General features: G+C 30.5%; 1 protein-coding gene across 1 annotated transcript; it reads right to left on the reverse strand.

Moving 5' to 3' along the window:
- Nucleotides 1-655: 655 nt before the first annotated feature.
- LOC126857208 (T-complex protein 1 subunit epsilon) lies at nt 656-4,909 on the reverse strand. The gene is made up of 7 exons (XM_050606410.1): nt 4,603-4,909; nt 3,233-3,657; nt 2,966-3,158; nt 2,592-2,861; nt 2,034-2,219; nt 1,375-1,693; nt 656-1,299 (listed from the first exon to the last, which is right to left on the reverse strand). The coding sequence occupies exons 1-7, from the start codon at nt 4,708-4,710 to the stop codon at nt 1,166-1,168; spliced, it is 1,635 nt and encodes a 544-aa protein (XP_050462367.1). The 5' UTR covers nt 4,711-4,909; the 3' UTR covers nt 656-1,165.
- Nucleotides 4,910-22,532: the final 17,623 nt, after the last annotated feature.

The raw sequence follows: 22,532 nt of genomic DNA on the forward strand, positions 1-22,532 counted from the left end.
ATGTATAAAAAGGAAACGTATGCATGGGAAAAATAGAAAGAGAAAAGAAAGATATAATGTTACGTTGGAATAGATTGTATATTTTGATACGAGAGAAAAAGAAAAAGAATTATTATAAAAAATTGAGTCTGATGTCGAAACGACATAAGAATGAGGAAAACAAAAATATGAAGGCGACCGAAAGAAATTAGGAGAATATATTATTATATTTTAATTTATAAATATATATGTATATGCGATTGTATTTTGTGCCATTTTACGAATAGATCGTAATATATTGTTATTCCGGACTGTCATTGAGTTTGCGCATTACAAACATATTCCACAGAGTGATATTTGGAAAGAAAAATAGAAAAAAAAGAGAATACATCACTTCTTTCGAGAAATGTTATGGACAGAATATATTTACACAATTACACACCTTGACTCGATGTGACATAATTTATTTGTTGCTAAAGTGAAAATAAAGTCGTTGATAACAGTTCTTACCTCATTTTTCATATTTCTTGCGCTAAAAAGTGATAGAGAAATGATCTTTTATTATATATAAAAAAAATCATAAATTAGTAAAATTCTTGTAATAATTTTCATTATATACCATAAAAAAATTATTATTTTTTTTTTTAAATAGATGCAGGAAGTATAAGGATACAAGTTCTCTAAATTAGATGCTGTCATATATTAATGTTATCACACTGGTACAAAAATCAGATAATATATCATAATCTTTTATTGTATAAATTATGACGTTATATTAAACGACAAAAAATAGTGATCTGATTTAAGTAAATAAAATTCATATCATTACAAATTTAAATGCAGTATGTAGACGTTATGATTGTATAAATTATGACGTTATAACAAATTGATGAAAAACAGTACTTAATTTAAGCAATTGAAATTCATGTTATTAAGGAGCCTATTTTGTAACTTTTAACGATACTGTTTGATGTCATTGCGCTGTTTTGGTTGCGCAATGACACATAACGACATCGTTAAAAGTTACAGAATAGACTCCTTATTACAAATGCGAATGCAGTATGTAAAAACGATGTCAAGAGTAGCAAATAGAAATTAAATATTTAGTATAACGAAGAATATGTAATAAGAATTAAACTTGTTATGTTTTAATTAATTATGAAGATTTATTAATGAATTAATTAATTTAGGATATGTCGCCAAAATCATTAGGCGAACGTATATCATCAATTTTCAATATCATCTTAACCAGCTGCGTAGCCAACAAAATTTGTTGTGTCTTGCTCGTCAGAGTTTCGATGACGTTCTGTCTCTTCATATCTGCAATGCAATTTATGACAATTTAAATATCAATCTACAAAAGATAGCATATAAAAGTATAAAAATTGTACGTACTCGCAGTGCCTCGATTTAAGCAATCGATACCAAGAGCGGGATTCTTCTCAGCCAATTGACGCGCTTTAATCTCCGATATGGTATCCACTGGAGAAAGACCAGCATTCTCCGCGAGTGCCATGGGAACACTCTCCAGAGCTTCAGCGAAGGCACGGAAGGCATATTGTTCCAAGGTGCTGATTTTATCAGCTTGCGCCGCGCATGCCAACGCACAGGATATTTCCGCTGCGCCTCCGCCGTACAAAATTTTGTTGTCCTTGACTACATTGCGCACGGTACACAATGCGTCATGTATCGACCGTTTCGCTTCTTCAATAATCTAAAAGCAAAAGAGAACAATAAATAATTAAATAATTAAATAAATAAATAAATAAATATATATATATATATATATATATATATATATATATATATATATACATACATACATATATTTAATTATATAACAAAAAAAGAAATCTTGAAATTATTTGAACGATAAAAATAAATGTTGCATCACAAAAAATTGAACCCAATAATTATAAAAAATTGCGAACAGTTTTTATAATTGCAATGCATTGCTATTGCAAGGTGTCTGGTCAGTTATGCACATTGAAAAATAACATACTGAAATTCTCCTTGCATAGAAATTATTTGTATCAATAACTGTTATCACATACCATTTTGTTGCCACCGCGAATAAAAATTGTCACGGCGCGAGAATTCTTGCATTCCTCGATGACTAACATTCGATCCTTTGTCGTCCCGAACGTTAATTCCCTGACCACACCAGCATGACCAAGTTTCTCCGGTGTCAATTCCTCGAAGCGAGGTACAATGCGTCCACCAGTTGCAATGGCGATAAGCTGAAAAAATAATTTCATTCTTTCGTGTGCATCTTTATATGAAATATTTAAAACAACAAAAAGATATATCGCAGTTTCTTCAGATCTCATAATCTTTGGATCATTGGAGCCACCGCGAGAGAGCTGGATCGTTGGTTATTTAATTTTGAAAGTACTTACATTCTTCTCGAAAGTCAATATAACATTAACTTGCGAAAAAACTAATACAACCAAAACCAAAACAAGCCAATTACCAGAACTCTCACATCTCCTCTGGCATTCTTTTTTCATCATTAGAAAAAGATGATAAATTTTTATGCAAAAGCATAAAAATAAGTAAAATAAAATTGATTAAAAATCAACTTAAAATAAAATTACGAAATTATTACTCACTTCGATCTCCGGGCCGCCGACCCATCTAATCGCAGGCAAATTGTTTTGTAATAGAAGATGATTTGCTTCATCATCGAAACCCCATTGACAAATAGCCAGTGTCGTACCGGCATCTTTGACCTGCTTCACCATTTCTGTGAATTTTTCACGCTCGTAATCGCGCAAAGCTCTGTAATCCTCGACCGACGTGACGTCCAACTTATGCTTTGTTTTGGGTTTCGGCGGTTCAAAGGGGCATGTTAGGATAGCCAGTTTAACGTTTTCTAATCTCTGTATAATTATAATCAAATATAATATATATAATATATAACATTTTTTTGTTATAAAATAAAAATCTGTGACATCAAATAAATGACATATTTTCCGAATGTTACCTTTGGCATCTGTGGATGACTGAAGTCTTTGTCGACAACGACACCACGTACCAAGACAGTATCTTCCAATCTACCACCGACTTTTCCTTCTATCTTGATTAGTTCAAAATTAACATCACGAGTAGCAGGATCCATTACTGCCAATACAGCTTGTACAGCAATTTCTGCCATCTGTCTATGATGCTTGTTAATGCTGTATAAATAAAATATATAAGTAAAAAAAGATTACAAACAATATTTTTGAAAACTATAAGATTGCTTTATTACATCTTTGAACCAAGTGATGTCATAGCAATGTTGATATAAGGCTCCAAATTTTCTGGAGTTCCTTTAAAATCATCCGTTATTGTCTTCAGATGTTCAGTAGAACATCTCGCTGCTAACTCAAAACCATCAGCTATTCTAATTGGATGAATTCCCTTGTCTAATAATTGTTCGGCTTGTTCCAGAAGCGCACCAGCTAGAACAACTACTCCAGTAGTACCATCTCCAATTTCATCATCCTGAGATTTTGATAGCTGAACCATAAGCTTGGCAATTTCGTGATCTACATCCATATTCTTCAGGATTGTAGCACCATCGTTGGTAACAGTGACATCTCCATCAGAGCTTATCATCATTTTATCCAATCCCTTAGGTCCCAAGGATGTTCTAAGTATATTAGCCACATTACGTGCTGCCATAATATGTGACTGCAATCAAAATATTTCTCTATTTATAACATTTATTTTAATTTTCCATTTAAAAAATTATACGTATTTTTTTTTTATTTAATGGATCAACTTTTTACAAATTCAATATTTCCAAAGAAAATTATATTGAATATTAGATTGAAAAATTAAAATATTAATCATAATAAATATATTTTTTGTGAAAAGATATATATATATATATCTATATATTTTTACAAAAAATATATTTATTATGATTAATATTTTAATTTTCCAATAAAATTATATATATATTTTTTTTATTTAATGGATCAACTTTTTACAGATTCAATTTCCAAAGAAAATTATATTGAATATTAGATTGAAAAATTAAAATATTAATCATAAATATATTTCTTGTGAAAAGATATATATATATATATATATATATATATATATATATATATATATGTATATATGTGTGTATATATGTATGTGTGTATGTATATATATATGTATGTATATATATATATATATATATATATATATATATATATGTCGTGTGTATATATATATATATATATGTGTGTGTGTGTGTGTCGTAAACGAATTTATAATTCAGTTGCGTTCAATAATTTTGATAAACCCTACGGATTGCCTTATATGGTCACAAATTCCAAAGGTATCATTCATGATATGAAAAATTTATTTACATTCCTTTCATCTAGATGCGTATTTAAATCAAAAGGCAAAATCCGAAAACAAGAAGTAAGAAAAAATTTCGCACATAAAATTTAATCGAAAATTCTCTTTTATTCCTCGCCAAGTCCTAATGCCGCCATTAATTCTCTCACGTGGCCATTCTTGAGGAACCGTAATATCATCGAGAATAAATTGCGACACATCCCGGCATCCACGAGAAAAAGATCGCCGAACTATATCGAAAACGCGATACGAATCGGCATCATCCTCCTCCTGATCTCTTACCTTGATCGCATCGTGACCGGTGAGGCGTTGCTGCTTCTCTTGGTTTCGCAGAATGATAAAGGGCCGGCCGAATTCGTCGAACGCCATCGTTCCGGGTATCGCCGTCATTTTGATAGTTCAATGCAACTCTAAATGGATTATCGAATAAATCGTCCTCAAACGAAACAGCGATTGTTTCCACTGATGCAATGCTCTCCTCAATCTTTCGTCGATTTCACGCAGCCATCTTCTTCTTCTACGCGAAACTTGAACAGCACCGATTGGACAGCCTAGGCAGCAATGGACGCTGCTCAATACATAACCGGAACTGACCGTAACAAAAAGACGCAGGCGGCGTCAAAATTTGGAGGTGGATTTAGAATCGATTAGAGTGTCGTATATCACGAAGGCGCCATCTATAATCGCTTTCTCTCATACATACTACTTTGCAAGAAAATAGTTACCGATTAACGGTAAAACGAATTTTTTAAGAAGATAAGTTTCAATAAGTTTTCTATATTACTAGCTCATTATTGAAGCTTTGTGTCATATATAATATATTAAAACATTGACAAAAGTATGAAAATTTTGTAGACTGTTCTATTATTTCTTCTGAGGATTTGTGCAAAACTTAAGCACAAAATTCTCCTAAGAATTATTAATATTGATTTTTATGGAAAATCGCGTATTCTAGCACTTATTGACAAATTTAACAAGGAAAAAACATTGCCAATAAAGTAAAAAATTTCACATATATTAAGAAAATTCTAATAAATATTTGTGCAAAACTCGATTTAGATCCACTTACTCGTTTAAAAATTATTCTCTAAAAATTATAAAAAAATATTATCTCTCTCTTTCGGCAAATTACTCATTTTTTTGTTTTATGCAGTTGAATTAAGAGGATATTCACAATCAAAAATTTTCGTCATAAATTAGGAAAAATATTAATTAATATTTATATTAATTAACAACTATATTTTTAGGAAGACATTAAGAACTATATTATTTTGTGATACTTTAATTTTTTTTATAATCCGGATTTATTTATTTGATTTTTCAAACAGTATAAACGTGAAAAGAAACATATTTTTTTTATTTTAACAATTTTTTGCTACTGTTGTATTATCAAAACATCTTGAAAGGGCGCGATCAATTTTTTCAAATATAACATTTAAATAAAATGTCCAACACGACAAAAGTAGAATTTTTTTCTCTTTTCATTTCCTTGCTGTTTAATTATAGCTTCTATTTAAATTCTTAGATTTTTTAATATTCCAAATTTTTTAAATCTTTTAAACCTTTTTTTTAATTTTAATTTCTTTGTCTTTATATTTTTTTAGGATATTTAAATTATTCCATATATCTCTTTTTTAAGATTAATATAAAAAGATATTTTATAATCTTAGACAAAGAGAAAAGCTCTATCGAAAAGAGTAAAAAGTATCATAAAATTCTCTAATAAAATTATAAAAAAATCATAAAGTATCTCTTATGAAATTTTTGAATATTTCTGACTTGGAACATCCTCTCGCTCACTGATATCGGCAAATTACAAAAGCAAAGTAATAATAGGCAAGTATCACTCGTTTTATTCATCCATTCACTTCGCATATCATGAAATAACGAAAAGCCGGAGAGAATCGAGCGCTTGCTACTAGTTTAACGGCCAGGTAGTATAAACTTTGACATCACCGGGCATTATCGCGATAATTAAACAAACTGCAGTTCACGTTGGAGAGAAAGAGAGAGAGTGATAGGGAGAGTGATGAGAAGAAAGAGGAAACTGCGAGAATACGCGAGAGCGGGCTCGCTCGCTCTCGCGCGTTCAAATATACAGGGTGTCCCAAAAATTTTGACACATCCGAAGTGTAAAAGTAGATTAGACCAAACTGAGTCGAAAAGTCCTGTACCATTTTCCTCTATAACGCTACAGAAAGAAATTATTATTCAGTAAAATCTGGCCAATCATCGCCGATCTTTAGTGAAACGCACGTTGGTGAGCCACGCGCCTGATAGTGTGCGTGAGCGTTCAGCTGTTACAGCGGCGCGCCACTACCAGGCGCGCAGCTCACTGACGTGTATCCGGCTAAAGATCGGCGCTGATTGGCCAGACTTTACTCAATAATAACTTCTTTCTGAAGCGTTATAGAGGAAAATGGTACAGGACTTTTCGACACAGTTTGGCCCAATCTACCTTCACACTTCGGCTGTGTTAAAATTATTGGGACACCCTGTATATCTCCGTTCCACGCTCCACTTTCTCGCCCTGAACTTCCGCTAAAAGGCTCCGTAACGCTCGGGTTATAGCTTCAATATGCAGTAAAACCGGGATAGCCGGTAACCGCACGGCACGCCTGCATGTACGTATCTAAAACGTTCCCTGCTCGCCTTTCATCCCCCGTCACATGATATGTCGCGAACATTTTGCAGGATGCTTTCAGAGACGTTGCGCATGGACTGCGCTCGTAGATACGAAAGATATTCGCAGTCGACGGATTGGAAAAAAATCGGTGAGTAAGAAAATAATAATAATTAAAGAAGAGCTATAAAAATAAGATTTCACAAGATTGAAGAAACAAATAATATATTTTAACAAATAATATATTTTGGAATAGAAAATCTTTTTTTTTTGTATTTTTGCGGATGGTATTTTTTATATTGTTGCAATAAAGGAATTAAAATATGTTCTTTTCGAATAAAAGCAAGTCTATTCAAATCCTAAAAAATTTTCCTAAAAATTCTCTGATTTTCTAGGTATTTTTGTTAAAAATTCCAGTTAAAGAGAATATTTTAATAAAGAATTTTTTGATACAATTTCCTAAAATAAGTTTTTTCATTGTACGCGTTTTCTTATGCTTCTCATTCAGAAGAAAAAACACAAAGTCACTTAAGTTTTAAGTGCTAGATTTACAAATATATTGAAAATAAAACTGAATAGCTTTCGTTAAGACAAAATTTTTAACTTGCATAATTTTTTTATTTTTTTAGCACTAAAAATTAAAATAAAGAACATGTATTACATATTTAATATTTTGTTAAGACATTGAATAAACAGAGATAGATATATATATTTATAATATATTTTAAACACGTAATTCTTATTGGATTATCTACTATATAAGAACTTACATAAGAATAAAATTTTTAAAGAGAGAATTTTTTAAAAAATTTCCTGAGTCCCAACAAAATTCCACAAAAATTCCCTGATTTTTCTAGGAAATATAAAAAAATTCCCTGAGGATTTCAGGTTATCCATGTTTTTCCAGGGAGTAGATACTCCAGGGCAGCATTCCAAAACGTACTCTCCGAGGAATATTTTACTCGATTTTACTCGCCGTTCCGAAATTTTCTTAAGCATTTCTGATTGGTTCCAAGCCGGCCGTCGAGTAAAACTTTCCTCGCAGAGGAAATTTTTCACCGTTTTGGAATCTAGCTTAGAAAACGAAACGAAAACGGAACGGAACGGAACATGGCAAGCGTGCATTTCATTACGCGCGAAAACAATCTCCTTGACATTACTATTCAAATGTCGCTTCGATGATTGACTTAATTTCCCTTATCAGATCGCATTTGCTATTGTCAGTTTAACGTGCGTACGGGAATCTACTGGCGAGAAACATCGTTAGATTCTCAGTAACACTGTGGTGTGTAATACACACGAGAATAGTTCGAGGAAGTGACGTGACTTCAGAAATCAAACACTCGTCGTCGTGTGTGTGCGTTTCTCCCAAGACGGTGGCGGCGGCGAATGCGAGGAAAGAGCCGATAGTCGGCTTCTCGGAAGCAATTTCACCATCGGAAAAGCGTAATTACCGGTTGGGTAAACCGTTGTCGGAAACTTGGTAGGCAGGTGAACACATTTTGTCCGATGAGCGAAGTCCGCGTATCCCACACATCCCGTTGAAGCTAAAAAAATAAGCAAAAATCGCGAAAAAGCGAAATTTCGTCTTTCGCGAAAATGCAGAATAATAATTGCTTTTTGTTTTATGCAAGTACACAATTCTAGTTTTAATTATATATAAAAAGAAACAATTATATGCGCTATTTCAACTTTCTCTCTCTCTCTCTCTTTCTCTTTTTGGATCTTTTTTTAATCACAAAATTTTACAATAAATTTTATGGAAAGAGCTGAAAGATTTATAGATGACGATTTCATTCGGTTAATTATTAATTATGAACTCCACGAGATGATACTGATGATGCATGGTTAATCATGATGAAATGTAATCGTTCTAAAATTATGTACATAGATATAGTATCGAGTGCGTGAATTAATTATCGTGACATATCGTGCAGAATTCTGCTATTTGCGTTTAATCGGTTTATCGAAATTACAGAACAAGCCGATAGGTGGCGACATTGTGATAAAAATTAGATTGAACGTGTGTGTACGTATGTATGCATTATGCATTAAATTATTTATAATGTATAATTTTTTAATTCTTTAAAAATCATTTTACCTATGTATATTTTTTTATTATATTTTTATTATATTTTTATATTCATATTTATTATATAAATAAGATGAAAATACAGTTTAAAATAAAATAGATTTTTTTATAAATCTTTCCCATTACACATTTATATGTATTACTTACATATGTATCATTTCGTATAAAATATTCACATATCTTTGCTATATAAAGACAATAATATTTTATTATGTTAAAAATAAATATGCGATTTTTGTATCGTTTTAACGGTTTATTTAGGAAATAAACGAAATTTCTAAATAAAACTTGCAAATTATCGGTCAGTAACTATACATGGTTTACGTTTGTGAGGTCTGGCAAATTCTAAACAAGAGAGAAAGATAAATAGATGGAACAATATCGTAAATCGTCTTGTAAACATCAAATGCAAAAGCGAGAAATCGGAGCGATCGAAGCAGTGGTGGAGTTACCGTGCTATCTTGCACACCAGATAATATTAAGTATTAAGTAATAACAGAATTTTTCATCTGAAGCATGCAGCTGATAAACAAGCCTTATTAATCAATAAAAGATAAATGTCGGCGCCGTTTTAAGAACCAGCAATATATATCGAGACTCATGACTCATTCGAAAATCACGTGTACACAATATTGCGCATCTGATCAGACCTGATCGTTTTGAGAAAAGAAAATCAGATAAAAGCGATACTTTTTGTCCATATTTTCTTTAAATAAAGCGATTAAGAATCAACTCTCATATATTTAACGAGTTTCTGCGAAATATAATCAGATAGCCAAATAGTTTATACCAATTAGATTTTAATTTTATCACATTTTATCACATTTTAATTTAAGATTAAATTACCAAAATATTTCTTTTGGTTATTTAAAAGTTTTACACTCACGTACATACAAATATATAACAAATATTAGTTTTATTTCCTTTCTGAAAAAATTTTGAAAGAATCTGCAAGCAAAATCCAATTTAAATTTTTGGAACAATATCCTATTTATTGACATAATTTAAAAAAAATATATCATTCTTTTTATAAAAATTGTATAACATTTTATGCAAAATGATAGCCTCTACACTCGTGCAAACGCAATATAGCCTTTTACATTATCTAATGATTAATCGACTGTCGAACAATCGCATTTTTTCTGTTGCAGACTCGCAGCTTTTTTTCTAAAAAGCAACAATATCCTTCAGCGCATATAAAAAGCAAAGTTCCACTTTGACCAAATAAGTCCATATCATTTTATATACTTAAAATTGTGATATAATTGACGAGGAGCATCTGAAACGATCGTCATTAAACCGAAGATCGAAAAATTAGGTAGGTCATGGCGTGAAAAAGTTCTACGACAAAATCACAAAGTGGCGATTAAATGACAGTTCATTATTGTTATCGTTCGTTCTTCAGATGATTGCAATATTATGCCAGTCAATCCTTGAGAAAGTCATTCGTGTTTTCGATATTTTGACTACACGTTTAATTTGTCCCTGTTATCTTATCTTATCGGAGAGTAGCTATCCTTGAAACGCTTCTATCCAGAAAATTTTGATGCATTTTATCGCATACAATTATGTACGTCACGAGAGGACAAATATATTAATGGACATAATGTGTTTTCGATCCAACGATCCAAATTAATTATTCCACTATTTTGCATCGACTTTTAAAAGCGTCATTATGTAGTGAAAAAATCATTAATAAGATTTAATCGGATCAATTAGCAAGATTGATTAGATCGCATGTTATGGTGTGCATGTCAAAAAAAAATAATAATTAATTCATCGCTCAGCATAGGAAAATTAAGTTTTCGCGTTTTTACATTTTGGCTTGAAACGATGCATTTTAGCTTGAAACAATGCTTGCTGTTCTTGGATAATTAAACGTTGCGACAGATCATATAGCAAACATCATTTCGCTGAAAGCAGTTAAAACGTCATATCGCGTGCGCGTATTTAAGTGGTGTTATAAATGTATCTGGAGCAATGGAGCGATGAAACAGCATCAGAGGTTTTGTCACGTTAATATACATGACTGATATATAGATATCAATTGCACAAAATTTATGTAAAATATTAAAAGAGACGTTTTATCTATACGAGAATCGACATCATTCTCGAAATTATCGCTTCTTTTCTCTCATTGCTATTTTGCTTTAAAATATTGTGAACGAGAACAACGTACGTAAATAACTTTATTAGAATCTACGATTATGTATCGGTTGTAAAAAAATTGCATAGGCTAAATATACTATCTCTCTATATTATAATATGATTATATTCTCTCAATCTAATCAATCGACAAATTAACATTTGAAGGATGTGTCATATGTGTCATATGTCAAAACATTGACAGCATAAAAATTTTGTAGACTGTTCTAACTACTATTTCCTTTGAATATTTGTGCAAAATCTGAGCATAATTTTCTTAACTTAATTTGAAAATTATTTAAATTTAAAAGTAGTATTGATTCTTGCAAAATCGTGTTTTATAGCACTTATTGACAAATTTGACAAGGAAAAAAAACATTGCCAATGAAATAAAAATTTTCACATATTTTAAGAAAATTCCAAAAAATATTTGTGCAAAACTTGATTTAGATCCACTCCCTCATTTAAAAGTTATTTATTAAAAATTGTAGAAGAATATTATTTCTTCTCTCTCTCTCTGTTTGTGTAAATTATTCTTTTTTTTGTTCTTTTGCAGTTGATTTCAGGGGGTTTTACAATCAAGTTTTTCGTCATAAATTAGGAAAAATATTAATTGCAACTATTTTTTACGAAGACATTAAAAACCATATTATTTTGTGATAGTTTAATTCTTTTTAAAATTCGGATTTATTTATGTGATTTTTCAAACAGCGTAAATGTAAGAAATACATTTTTTTTCAGCAGTTTTTTTTTGCTACTACTATTACACAGCCAAAACATCCTTAAGTGACAAATTCAGGACATACGAGATACTTTATTCAAAAATTTCAAAGCGTTGATAAGATCTCGTAACATTATCGAAATTTCCAAGAAGAAAATAGACGGACAGTATTATTTACGGTTCATTGGAATTGTGATTATTTTTCTCGGTGTTGTATCTTTTTCATCAATCTTTTCGATCGCGTAACAAGACGCCAACTCCTCGTTAAGAGGAGGATGTCCTTTCGGATCGATTCACACGTGGGAGAAACCGCGTGGGTTTTCCAGTCGAGGCTTGTCACTCGATATGTCGGTATTACTTGGATCGAACGATGAACCAGAACGACGAGTCACGACAGCATCACGAGTATTGGACTTTGTATCCAATACAGCGTGTTTCGAAAGTGCAAATACTTTATCGATGTATTTTCATACTTAGCTTGATTAAAAGATGCCGTATTGATGCAAATTTAATTTACAATGATTATTAAAATAAATACAAATAAATCGATATAATGCGTTATAATTAACTCTATCATCATTTGGTACACATATATAATTAATTATTCTAATTTAATTGTAATTTGATTAATTAAACATGATTCATTATTAAAATAAATGCATATATGAGAGTTTGATCTTTACATATTGTATATAATATAAACAGAATTTATTACTACGGTATTCTATTGAAATCCTAAATGTTGTGTGTGGCTGTGATATTTTTACATTCAAAATAATTATCTCCAAAATTTAACGATATTTGCGTCATCTCTGTTATATCACCATACATGCACGATACATTTTAACGAGAATATGCATCGTGAAGCTGGTGTAAAAAGTAAATAACGCTCGCATCGCGTGACAGCGAAATAAAATTAAAATCGAGCGCGCGCGCACGAGGGACGCGCGATATAGGTATAAATATGTAACAATATTTATATTCAGGACACCGACATATAAATATTGCATCACGCATTCTTCCATTCACGCATATAAATATTCAGCTAATTTAATTCCGTAGAGAAAAAAATAAGATAAGCGCGGATGAGACGGAAATAATTCATAATTGCGAAAGCAGAATCAGTTATAAATATTTGATAATATATTTCTGGAAATATATTTTTATACGAAAGAGATGTATCATACGTATGTAGTAAGAGATTAAGGATGTTTTGGTTGTACAAAGGCAAAAAACTGTCAAAATTGAAAAAAAATACAACATATTTTTTTACATTTATAATCTATCTCTTACTGTTTGAAAAATCAAATAAATAAATCCAAAATATGAAAAGAATTAAATATTACAAATAATATGGTTTTTAACATCTTCGTAAAAGAAAATAGTTGTGATTGATATTTTTCCTAATTTACGACAAAAACTTTTGATCGTGAATACCCTCTGAAATCAATTGCAAAAAAAAAGAAACAAAACAAAAATTAGTAATTTGCAGAAAAAGAGAAAAAGAGAATATTTTTCTACAATTTTTATTAACTTTTAAACAAGTAAGTGGATCTAAATCAAGTTTTGCAGAAATATTTCTTGGAATTTTCTTAAAATATGTGAAAATTTCTATTTTGTTGGCAATGTTTTTTTTTTATCAAATTTGTCAAAAGAATTAATAATACGCGATTTTCCGTAAGAACCAATATAAACTTTAAACTTATATAATTTTCAAATTAAAATTTTTAAACTTAAGAAAATTATTGAAACTCAGATTTTGCACAATATTCAGAAAAAATAGTAAAACAGTCTACGAAATTTTCATGCTTTTGTTAATGTTTGACAGATCACATATACATCCGTAATAAAAAATTCTCTTCTCGATCGCTTGTAGAAAGATGTAACTAGTCGAATCAAAATTTTATATTAAATCGTCAATTTAATTGCTTACTTGTTAAATTTTTAATAATTGATTCATTAAATACAATATGTAAAGACACTTATTAATTGAAGTGTCGACAGAGTTTTAAACTTATATATGACTCTATTTTTACTCAATTAACATACATGAATTTTATTTTTTTAGATTTTTAATTGAAGGATAAATGTTTATTTTAACATAATATTCACAAATAATTTTAATCTTGACATGTATTGTCAAAATCTCGGTGTTATGCTAAAGTAAACATTTAGCAGAAACACAATTGCATTATAAATTATTTTAATTTAAATGTTTTTTTATTTAACAATCTGTTTAAAGATTTATAGTCGCAAGTTTTTAAATTTAAAAAAAATTATTTATGCATTATTTATGCATTGCAGCGTTAATAAATGTTGAACAATCTTTACAAAGAAAATTAATAAAAAACATTAATATTTCTCTTATAAAATGATGACTTTAAACAAGACTGCAATCTTCTCTCTTTCAATTCATTTCTAAGTAACCCTATTATTTACAGTTTTATTTGATCAAGATTTATCCTACTCGCGTCGTTGCCATTGCGCAAAGAGAAGGTTAAAAGAAAGGTGCATCAACGTCGAGATAGAATTAATTTCCGAGACTTTCATCATGCACGGCGGCGGATGGTAATCATTAAGAAAAGTATCACCATGTTTCGTGCGTACAATGTCGTTGATAAATTCTGACGTTAAATCTCTCTTTCTCTTTCTCTCTACTTGCCTCTTGCATTTCAATTTATCATCCGTATTCACTGTTATTAGCTGCCGTGCGTCCATCTCGTTAAAAAAGCGGCAATAAAGATGGCCCCATCGGCAGACTTAGAATTCTCTCTGCGGTATAATTACGTCGCAGAGAGAGTATAAATTAACATAAAGATATACGCGCAGCGACACGTTAGGACGAAAGAATTAAGCGCATCCTGTACACGGAGACCGCAAGGAAATCCCGTGTCTATTACAGTCCACCTCACCGCGATGAGACACGCGATCCTTATCCTCGATAATATCGTGTACCTTCCAAAAAATCTCTATACAGTTCAAAAGAGATCGTCCAATGTGGTACCACATAGTATATTTTAATGCAATCGTGCATTGCCGAGAACATTCTTGGTAGACTCGTTGCCGCATAAAAATGCTTAGAAAAATATTCTCATATTAAATTTTGAAAAGAAAGACGATTATCTTTTATTTTCATCTATTAATCTGCAGGATGATGAAGGTCAGGTCAACTGAAACTTCAGGATCTTATAGGAAATTGAATTTGGAAAAAAAAGGTTCCTCTAATAAATTCTCTGTAAGTAATTAAATATGATCAGAATTTAATAAGAACATTTTTGTGCTTACATTTGCATTGTTTGCACTATGAATGTAATGTTTACACAAAGACCATCAAAAGATGATTTTTTCAAGTTTTTTTTTTTCGTTATTTTGAGCTTATTTTCCTTTAAACGCCTTATCAGGATTAAATAAAATTGGTGTAATTTAAGTTTGTTATTTGATTAACCATCAGATTTATTTCATTATTTTTTTTTTAATGAAAAATTTTTAAATTAAAATGAAAATTTTGAAGTTATTTTTAAAAATTATCAAATAATTTCTCGTAGTTTATTAGCTATAATTTTTTAACGAAGTTCCTGGATCTATGTTTATAGGAATTTTTTTGTTTCAAATTCAATTTTCCTTCAATAAGACCTTAAAGTTTCATTAGTTTCACCTGGAATACCCAGTATAAATAAAATGTAATATAAACATGATACTGTCATCCCTAAGATTTGATGCATATATTTCCTCAATATCACAATATTAATCGCTTTAATTTGAGAAACAATTTTATCAGATATCGTTGCAAAGAATATTAAAACGAATATTTTTATGCAGCTGGTCTTTATGAAAAATATTTGTTTAATAAATTGATACAATGCGATTTAGGCGTTTAGGCACGCGTTTATTCTTCGAAAATTCGCACGAAAATATGTACTCCAATATCGTTTTTAAGCGTCTGGCAACGCGCCAGTGTAACAACCAACCTGTCAGAAGATAGAACGCATATACCTTTCAAAGAATTTTTATCCTACACACTATACGCGATTGGACATGTGCACTCTTTGTTCCCACGCTACTGCGCTTTAGCACGCATAAATAATGTATAGACTGGCAAGAAGAAGGAAGAGACGTGGGTGTACAAGGTGCCGTGCCTATAGAGTCGCAAAGAGGGTCCGTAAAGCCGGGGTGTTAACTTCCGTCATCCGGTGTGCGAGCGTGAAGGGGTTTGTTTAATGAGGGTGGTTCGCCTCGATGCAGCCGCGCGATCGTAAAAGCTAACGCGCGCACGTGCATTTCAGATTATTATTTAGTTAAAATTACAGCAATTAGCGTTGCTAGAATTATCACGATATTTTGCATCAACGCGCCCCTGCAACTTCAACGGTCTACCCTCGAATGATCCAGCTATACTTTGCTTAATCATTATTTTGGAATGTGATTAATGATTTATGAGCGTGGATTTAAACATAGTGGTAAGTCGTATAAATAATGCGAAATAATAATCGAACACGTATTTCGCCATAAGCTGAAGAAAAAATCTATGAAAAATTCTGAATGTTGCTTGACAGTAGAGATGTTAAAAAATCGGTTAAAAAGAAAGGTAAAAGAAAAACAAATTTTTTTTTTAAATATAATATTACTTCTCTTTTTTCGTTAACATAAAAAAAAACTAAAGTTTTATAGTTTTAACTTATTTTTTTTTTGCAAACTAATTTTAATGGATTAATGAGATTTTTGCGGCAAATTACATCAAACTTGACATGATTCGAATAATTTTCAATTAAATACATAACTTTGTAGCCAATTGAAATGCGAGATACATTTAAAATAATAATGCTTACTCAAATCTAAAAAGTTAAAAATAATTAATCAATTTGTAGTAATCAAAATTAATCAATTTGTGGGAAACAAAATATAAAGAAATATCTTTAGTAATCAAAATAATAATAAGTAAGTAATCAAAATATAGTAATAATCGAAATATAAAAAAATATCTTTATATTTTGATTATTTTATATTTTATTAAATATAAAAAAAGCAAATTTAAAAAAAAAAAGACAAGGCTTGTTTTTTTTCTGTTGATATCTCTACTTGAGAGATTTCAGGTTCTGAATATTGCTTCATATCATCACTTCAATCTCTCTCTTTGGCATTAATGAAATAGACGCAACTTTTTATGATATTTCATGAAGACTTTTGCAATAGTCATTCTCGCATTACGGCATAATAATCGCTCGTTTCCCTTCGCCATTAGCGCCTCGGTCATTCGTGGCTAGTTTCTTGATGACTCTGTACAGATCGTTAAGACAAACTCTTACGGATCGAGCCATCAGTTATCAGATATCTTTGCAATCTGTAATATCGCACTCGCAGAAGCCGGGATATCGTTTCCGAAATCTGATAACGGAACCCCTGATTTCCATATGTATCATTAATTACGAGCCCTCTGATGCCACATACAATCTGCCATTTTTAATCTCTCTTCGAAAAGGATTACCATCCATCAATATTCTGTTAGACATACTTTCTTTTCTTTCTCTTCTTCTTTCTTAATATTAACATTCATAATTAAAATAAACTAGTTTATTACCGCATATGAAACTTCATTTCATTTACAGCAATGAAAATCGATGTTTTATAAGCGTTGTATAAATAAGAGAAATCGCGATCCAGCATCTATTCATAGATTCTAAATAAAAAAAAAGCTGCGCTATTGAATGCTGCATGCGTTATTCGCGACGAACGATTATAAAATCGTGGTGTAAGAAATTCCACAGGCTAGCGGAACCGCTACTTTCCAATGCCTCAGGTGTGTCGTTGTTTGCTGGTCGCACTGTATATATCCGGGCGTCTACTACGCAAACCGCTTTGACTGTCGAGGAGAGCAGTCTATACCGGCCAGACACCTTTCTATCCTTGTAAGCTCCGCGAACAGGAGTTACCGGTTGGAATGCCAGTGAGCAGTCATGTTTAAGGTTTATCCACACGCGTTAACCCCCGTTCCAGCAATCTTACGTCTGACATCATGTTGATAGATCCGGGATTCACGCGCGAGTCTATCCAAGAATCCCGCTGATAAGATATCCTGATAGCTTCTGCTTATATATATATATATATTTATATATATATATATATATATATATTTATATATATTTATATACATATGTATATTTATATATTTATATTTTATATTTATATATATATTTATATTTTATATTTATATATATATATATTTTATATTTATATTTATATAAATATAAATATATATATATATATATATATATATATATATATATATTTATATAATATATATATATATATATATATATATTTATATTTATATAAATATTATATTTTTAATAATTATATTTCTATAAATATAAAATATAAATATATAAATATACATATATATATAAATATATATATAAATATATATATATATATATATATATATATATATATAATGATAACAATTTATAGATAATAATAATAATAAAATTATATATAAAAATGTTTTATTATCATTATATATAATAAAAAGTTATATATAATAATAATAAAAAAATTTATAAAAAAATCTAAAAAAAATCCAATCCATGCTTATATCTTTTATATAAACAAGAATTTATGCGAAAATTTTATTATAAACGCATATATAAATTTATATATACATAGATTTACTATAGAAATTTTTATTATGCAAATTTTATATATATATACGTAATTAAAAGAATTTTTCGACATTTTGTCCAATACAATAAAAATTATATAATACAGAATAATTCCTTTTTGTGATATAAAAAAAAAAAATTTTGAAAGAAGACAGTTTGACAAAGATAAATATATAAACAATATTGTAAAATTTTGTCGTATTGCGAAATAAATAAATAAATATAGGATTGAACAAGTAATAGAATTTGAACGATGTAATAGAATTAGAACGAGATCAAGATTGTACATAATCTGTATGATTACACTGGAAATCAGTATTTTACGAAGAAAAAGAATACGCGTGTATAATCCACTATATTTTTCCCATTATCGCATGCTCTACCAAGCATTTCATTATCAATGCATTGTCAATGACGAGCAGACTCTTACGTATGAATATACCTTAATGCATCGCCCCGCTCGATAGGTGTTCCCTGGTGTTTCCAGCGATGCCACGCGACGCGACGCACACACGTGCGTCGAGCGAACGCGCGGCGTGCGTTCGTTCGATTGACCAGCCGCGATATCGTGCGTAAAACTATTATCGAGCCTGTACGTGAGCGCGCGTGAGGTTGCTCGCCTTGCACGACCTCGCCACGTCACGCGCGCGCGCTTAATTCGCCGCCCGGCGTGTTGCGTATCGCCGAGCTTGAAATAATTAGAGACGAGAGCACATGATAATGCGGACTCGTTAACGTGCGGCAAGTACATTAACGCGAAACAAGAGCGAAAATAAGTGCTCTCGCTGAAGATTAAATGTTCTGAGAATGAAGCTAGTCGCGTACCTCTCGTGTCATTTTTTTTTTTTTTTTTGTTTTATTTAAGGTGCCTTGGCTGTACAATAGTAGCAGAAAACTGTCAAAATTAAAAAAAAAAAAGAAACGTATCTTATATTTATATTGTTTGAAAAATCAAATAAATAAATTCGGATTATAAAAATTAAAGTATTATAAAATATTGTGGTTTTTAACGTCTTCGCAAAAGAAAATAATTGTAATTAATATTTTTTTCTAATTCATGATAAAAATTTTTGATTGTGAATACTCCCAAAAATCATCTGCAAGAAACAAAAAAAAATGAGTGATTTACAGAAAGAGAGAAAGAGAGAGAGAGAGAGAGAGAGAGAGAGAGAGAAAGAGAGAATATTTTTCTACAATTTTTATTAATTTTTAAACGAATAAGTGGATTTAAATTAAGTTTTGCACAAATATTTATTAGAGTTTTCTTAATATATGCAAAAATTTTTATTTTGTTGGCAATGTTTTTCCTTTGTCAAATTTGTTAATAAATGCTTTTCATCAATACGCGATTTTCCATAAAAATCAATACTATAACTTTAAATTTAAATAATTTGCAAACCATTAAAAGAATTATGCTCAAGTTTTCCACAGATATTCAACAATATACAAATAGTAAAACAATTTATGAAATTGTTATACTTTTGTCAATGTTTTGATATTTGACACATACATCCTTAAGAGGAAATTTTTATTGCGAGGCAATATTATTTTAATGCGAAAGAATTGATGAAATTATTTCAATGTAACATTAATGTGTTCATTATTTCCCTGCAAAAACGCGACATTTTATCTCTTAAAATTTAACAAAAATTATTTTTTTCTTTCTTTTATAAGATATCGAATTCGTGTCGCACAAAAAAAAAGAAAAAAAAAAAAAATACAAACAAACGCAACAATGAAATCAAACAATCCATCAAATTTGCGATGGCTTATCTACATTTATGTCGATTGATAGATACAGTTAACCCCAGCTAGAACCACCCTTCCTATCAGGAAGTCCTGCGTTGCTGGAGGTGTTCTCGTCTATCCTGAAAGTAACCCGGAAAAGCTGGTACATCGGAAAACATTCTCGAAAAGTCTAGGTGATTCTTACCAGGAATGCAGACTGGCTAACAAGCTGTATTTGTCTATCGAACTGTTTTCCAAGATGATGGCATTTCCACTAAAATTCATAATGTCAATCTGATGACCTATCGTCCATTATCGCGTAGACAAACATTTAATTTCGCTTCGAGAAACTCATCGACAGTTTACGCACGTTATTTATAGATCGTATGTCATTAAAGCGATATGCACATTGTTTGCTATTTTGCATATATAATTTTTACAATTTTATATGAAATACAAGGTCTGTTAATGTCATACTAGTGACGCTAGTTGCTAGAAAATCGAATATCTAATAAAATCGCAGTAAATGTTTCTATGAAGATAAACAATTGTTGCTGCGCGCTCTCTTTCGATATCATTTTAATTTCGCTAATTTATCACGGATTGAAACATATTGATAATCACGAGATTCTTTTGATGTATTCATAATTGTATCACAGGTCGAATTAACGTTGGATGAAACTGATAATATGCTGTTGCGATATCAAAGGCAGTTTTTACGCCTCAAACTAACTAAATTAATTATTATTATTATCCAAATGTTCTATTAAAACGAGATTGATATTCAAAGCTAATATTCTGTGCGAGGAACTTATTAACGAGTGACACCTGACTCGAAAATCATAATATACATTAATATCAATTATCGAAAACTTAAAATTTAGAGAGCAGTCTCTCTTTCTCAATAATATTAAATGCATATTTAATTTCTAAAATAAATTAATCTCTTTAGCCATGTTTCCAAAAAAAGAAATTTTTTTATTTTTTATTTATTTTATCTACAAATAATTATAAAAGTTTCGTTTTATCAAAATAAAAATTACTTAATTAAAACTGTCAGAGTTAAATTCCATTATTTCTAGATTTAATTATTTTTTCATCTTCCAAGCTGTTTTTACATACTATTTTTTATTCTATTTTATCATATATTTATTTCAGCTACCTATCGTATCAATGTGTTTAAATAAATAGGTTTGTCAGATAATGTTTGACAGTCGGGTCGACTGGAACTAATTTCACGAGATCGTTTGCTCGGAAAACGGCACAATTTTTCCATGAAAATGGAATTTTGACGAAAAATTGAAGCACCAATGTAACAGGCTAGCAAGCACGCGAGAAGGAAGCTAGCCTGGCCAGGGACTCCTGTGGGATTTACGTGGACGCGTCCGATCATTCATTTTCACCGGTTTTTCACCGGTGATCTTCGTGCGAGAATTCGACGCCTGGCGGCAAGTAGGCGCGCAGAAAACTCGCACGTGCTTTCGCTTTCCCTGACCTACCTCAATTCCGGAAATTGAGAACAATAAGGTCTTCGGGCGAGAAAATTCCCGGCACCGGGAGGACGAATTTCCCTCGCGATTAGGAGGTCATGTTATTGAAAGAAGCGGTATCCGGGAGAGCTTTGCCTGCGGGATGGACCGAACAGAAAGGTCCTTCATTAGAACTGATCGTTAACTAACGCTGATCAGATATCACTAATTGTAATTGGATATATAGACTTCCAAATATTGGGCAATGATGTTTGCTTTGTTCAAGTTTTCATTTAATTTTAGAATTAAGATTTAAAAAGTTTATATATTTAAATAATTTGTCGGAAAAGATTCAAATGTTTTCGAGATGACTTTTAAAGCGCGTGTCTAGGCTATTTCAAGTTTTTAAATCACATATAAATCTTGGCTTTATTTAAAAAAATTTATAATTTTGTGTAACTATTTTTCATGAGTATCAAATAAATAATATTTTGAAAAATTAATACTTTTAAAAATTTAAATTTGGGATTTATTATTTTTTATAATAATCAAATTTTCAGATAATATTGTGAGGTATAATTAATTTTTCTCTATTTTCAAATATATTTTTAATAATATTATTATAATAATATAATATTTAATATAATAATATAATATTATTATATTAAATATTATATTATTATAATAATATTATTAAAAATATATTTGAAAATAGAGATAAATTAATTATACATCACAATATTATCTGAAAATTTGATAACGGGGGTGGTGAATAAAA

The sequence above is a fragment of the Cataglyphis hispanica genome, chromosome 21 (assembly GCF_021464435.1).
Source record: "Cataglyphis hispanica isolate Lineage 1 chromosome 21, ULB_Chis1_1.0, whole genome shotgun sequence".
In the NCBI taxonomy this organism is placed as follows: Eukaryota; Metazoa; Arthropoda; class Insecta; order Hymenoptera; family Formicidae; genus Cataglyphis; species Cataglyphis hispanica.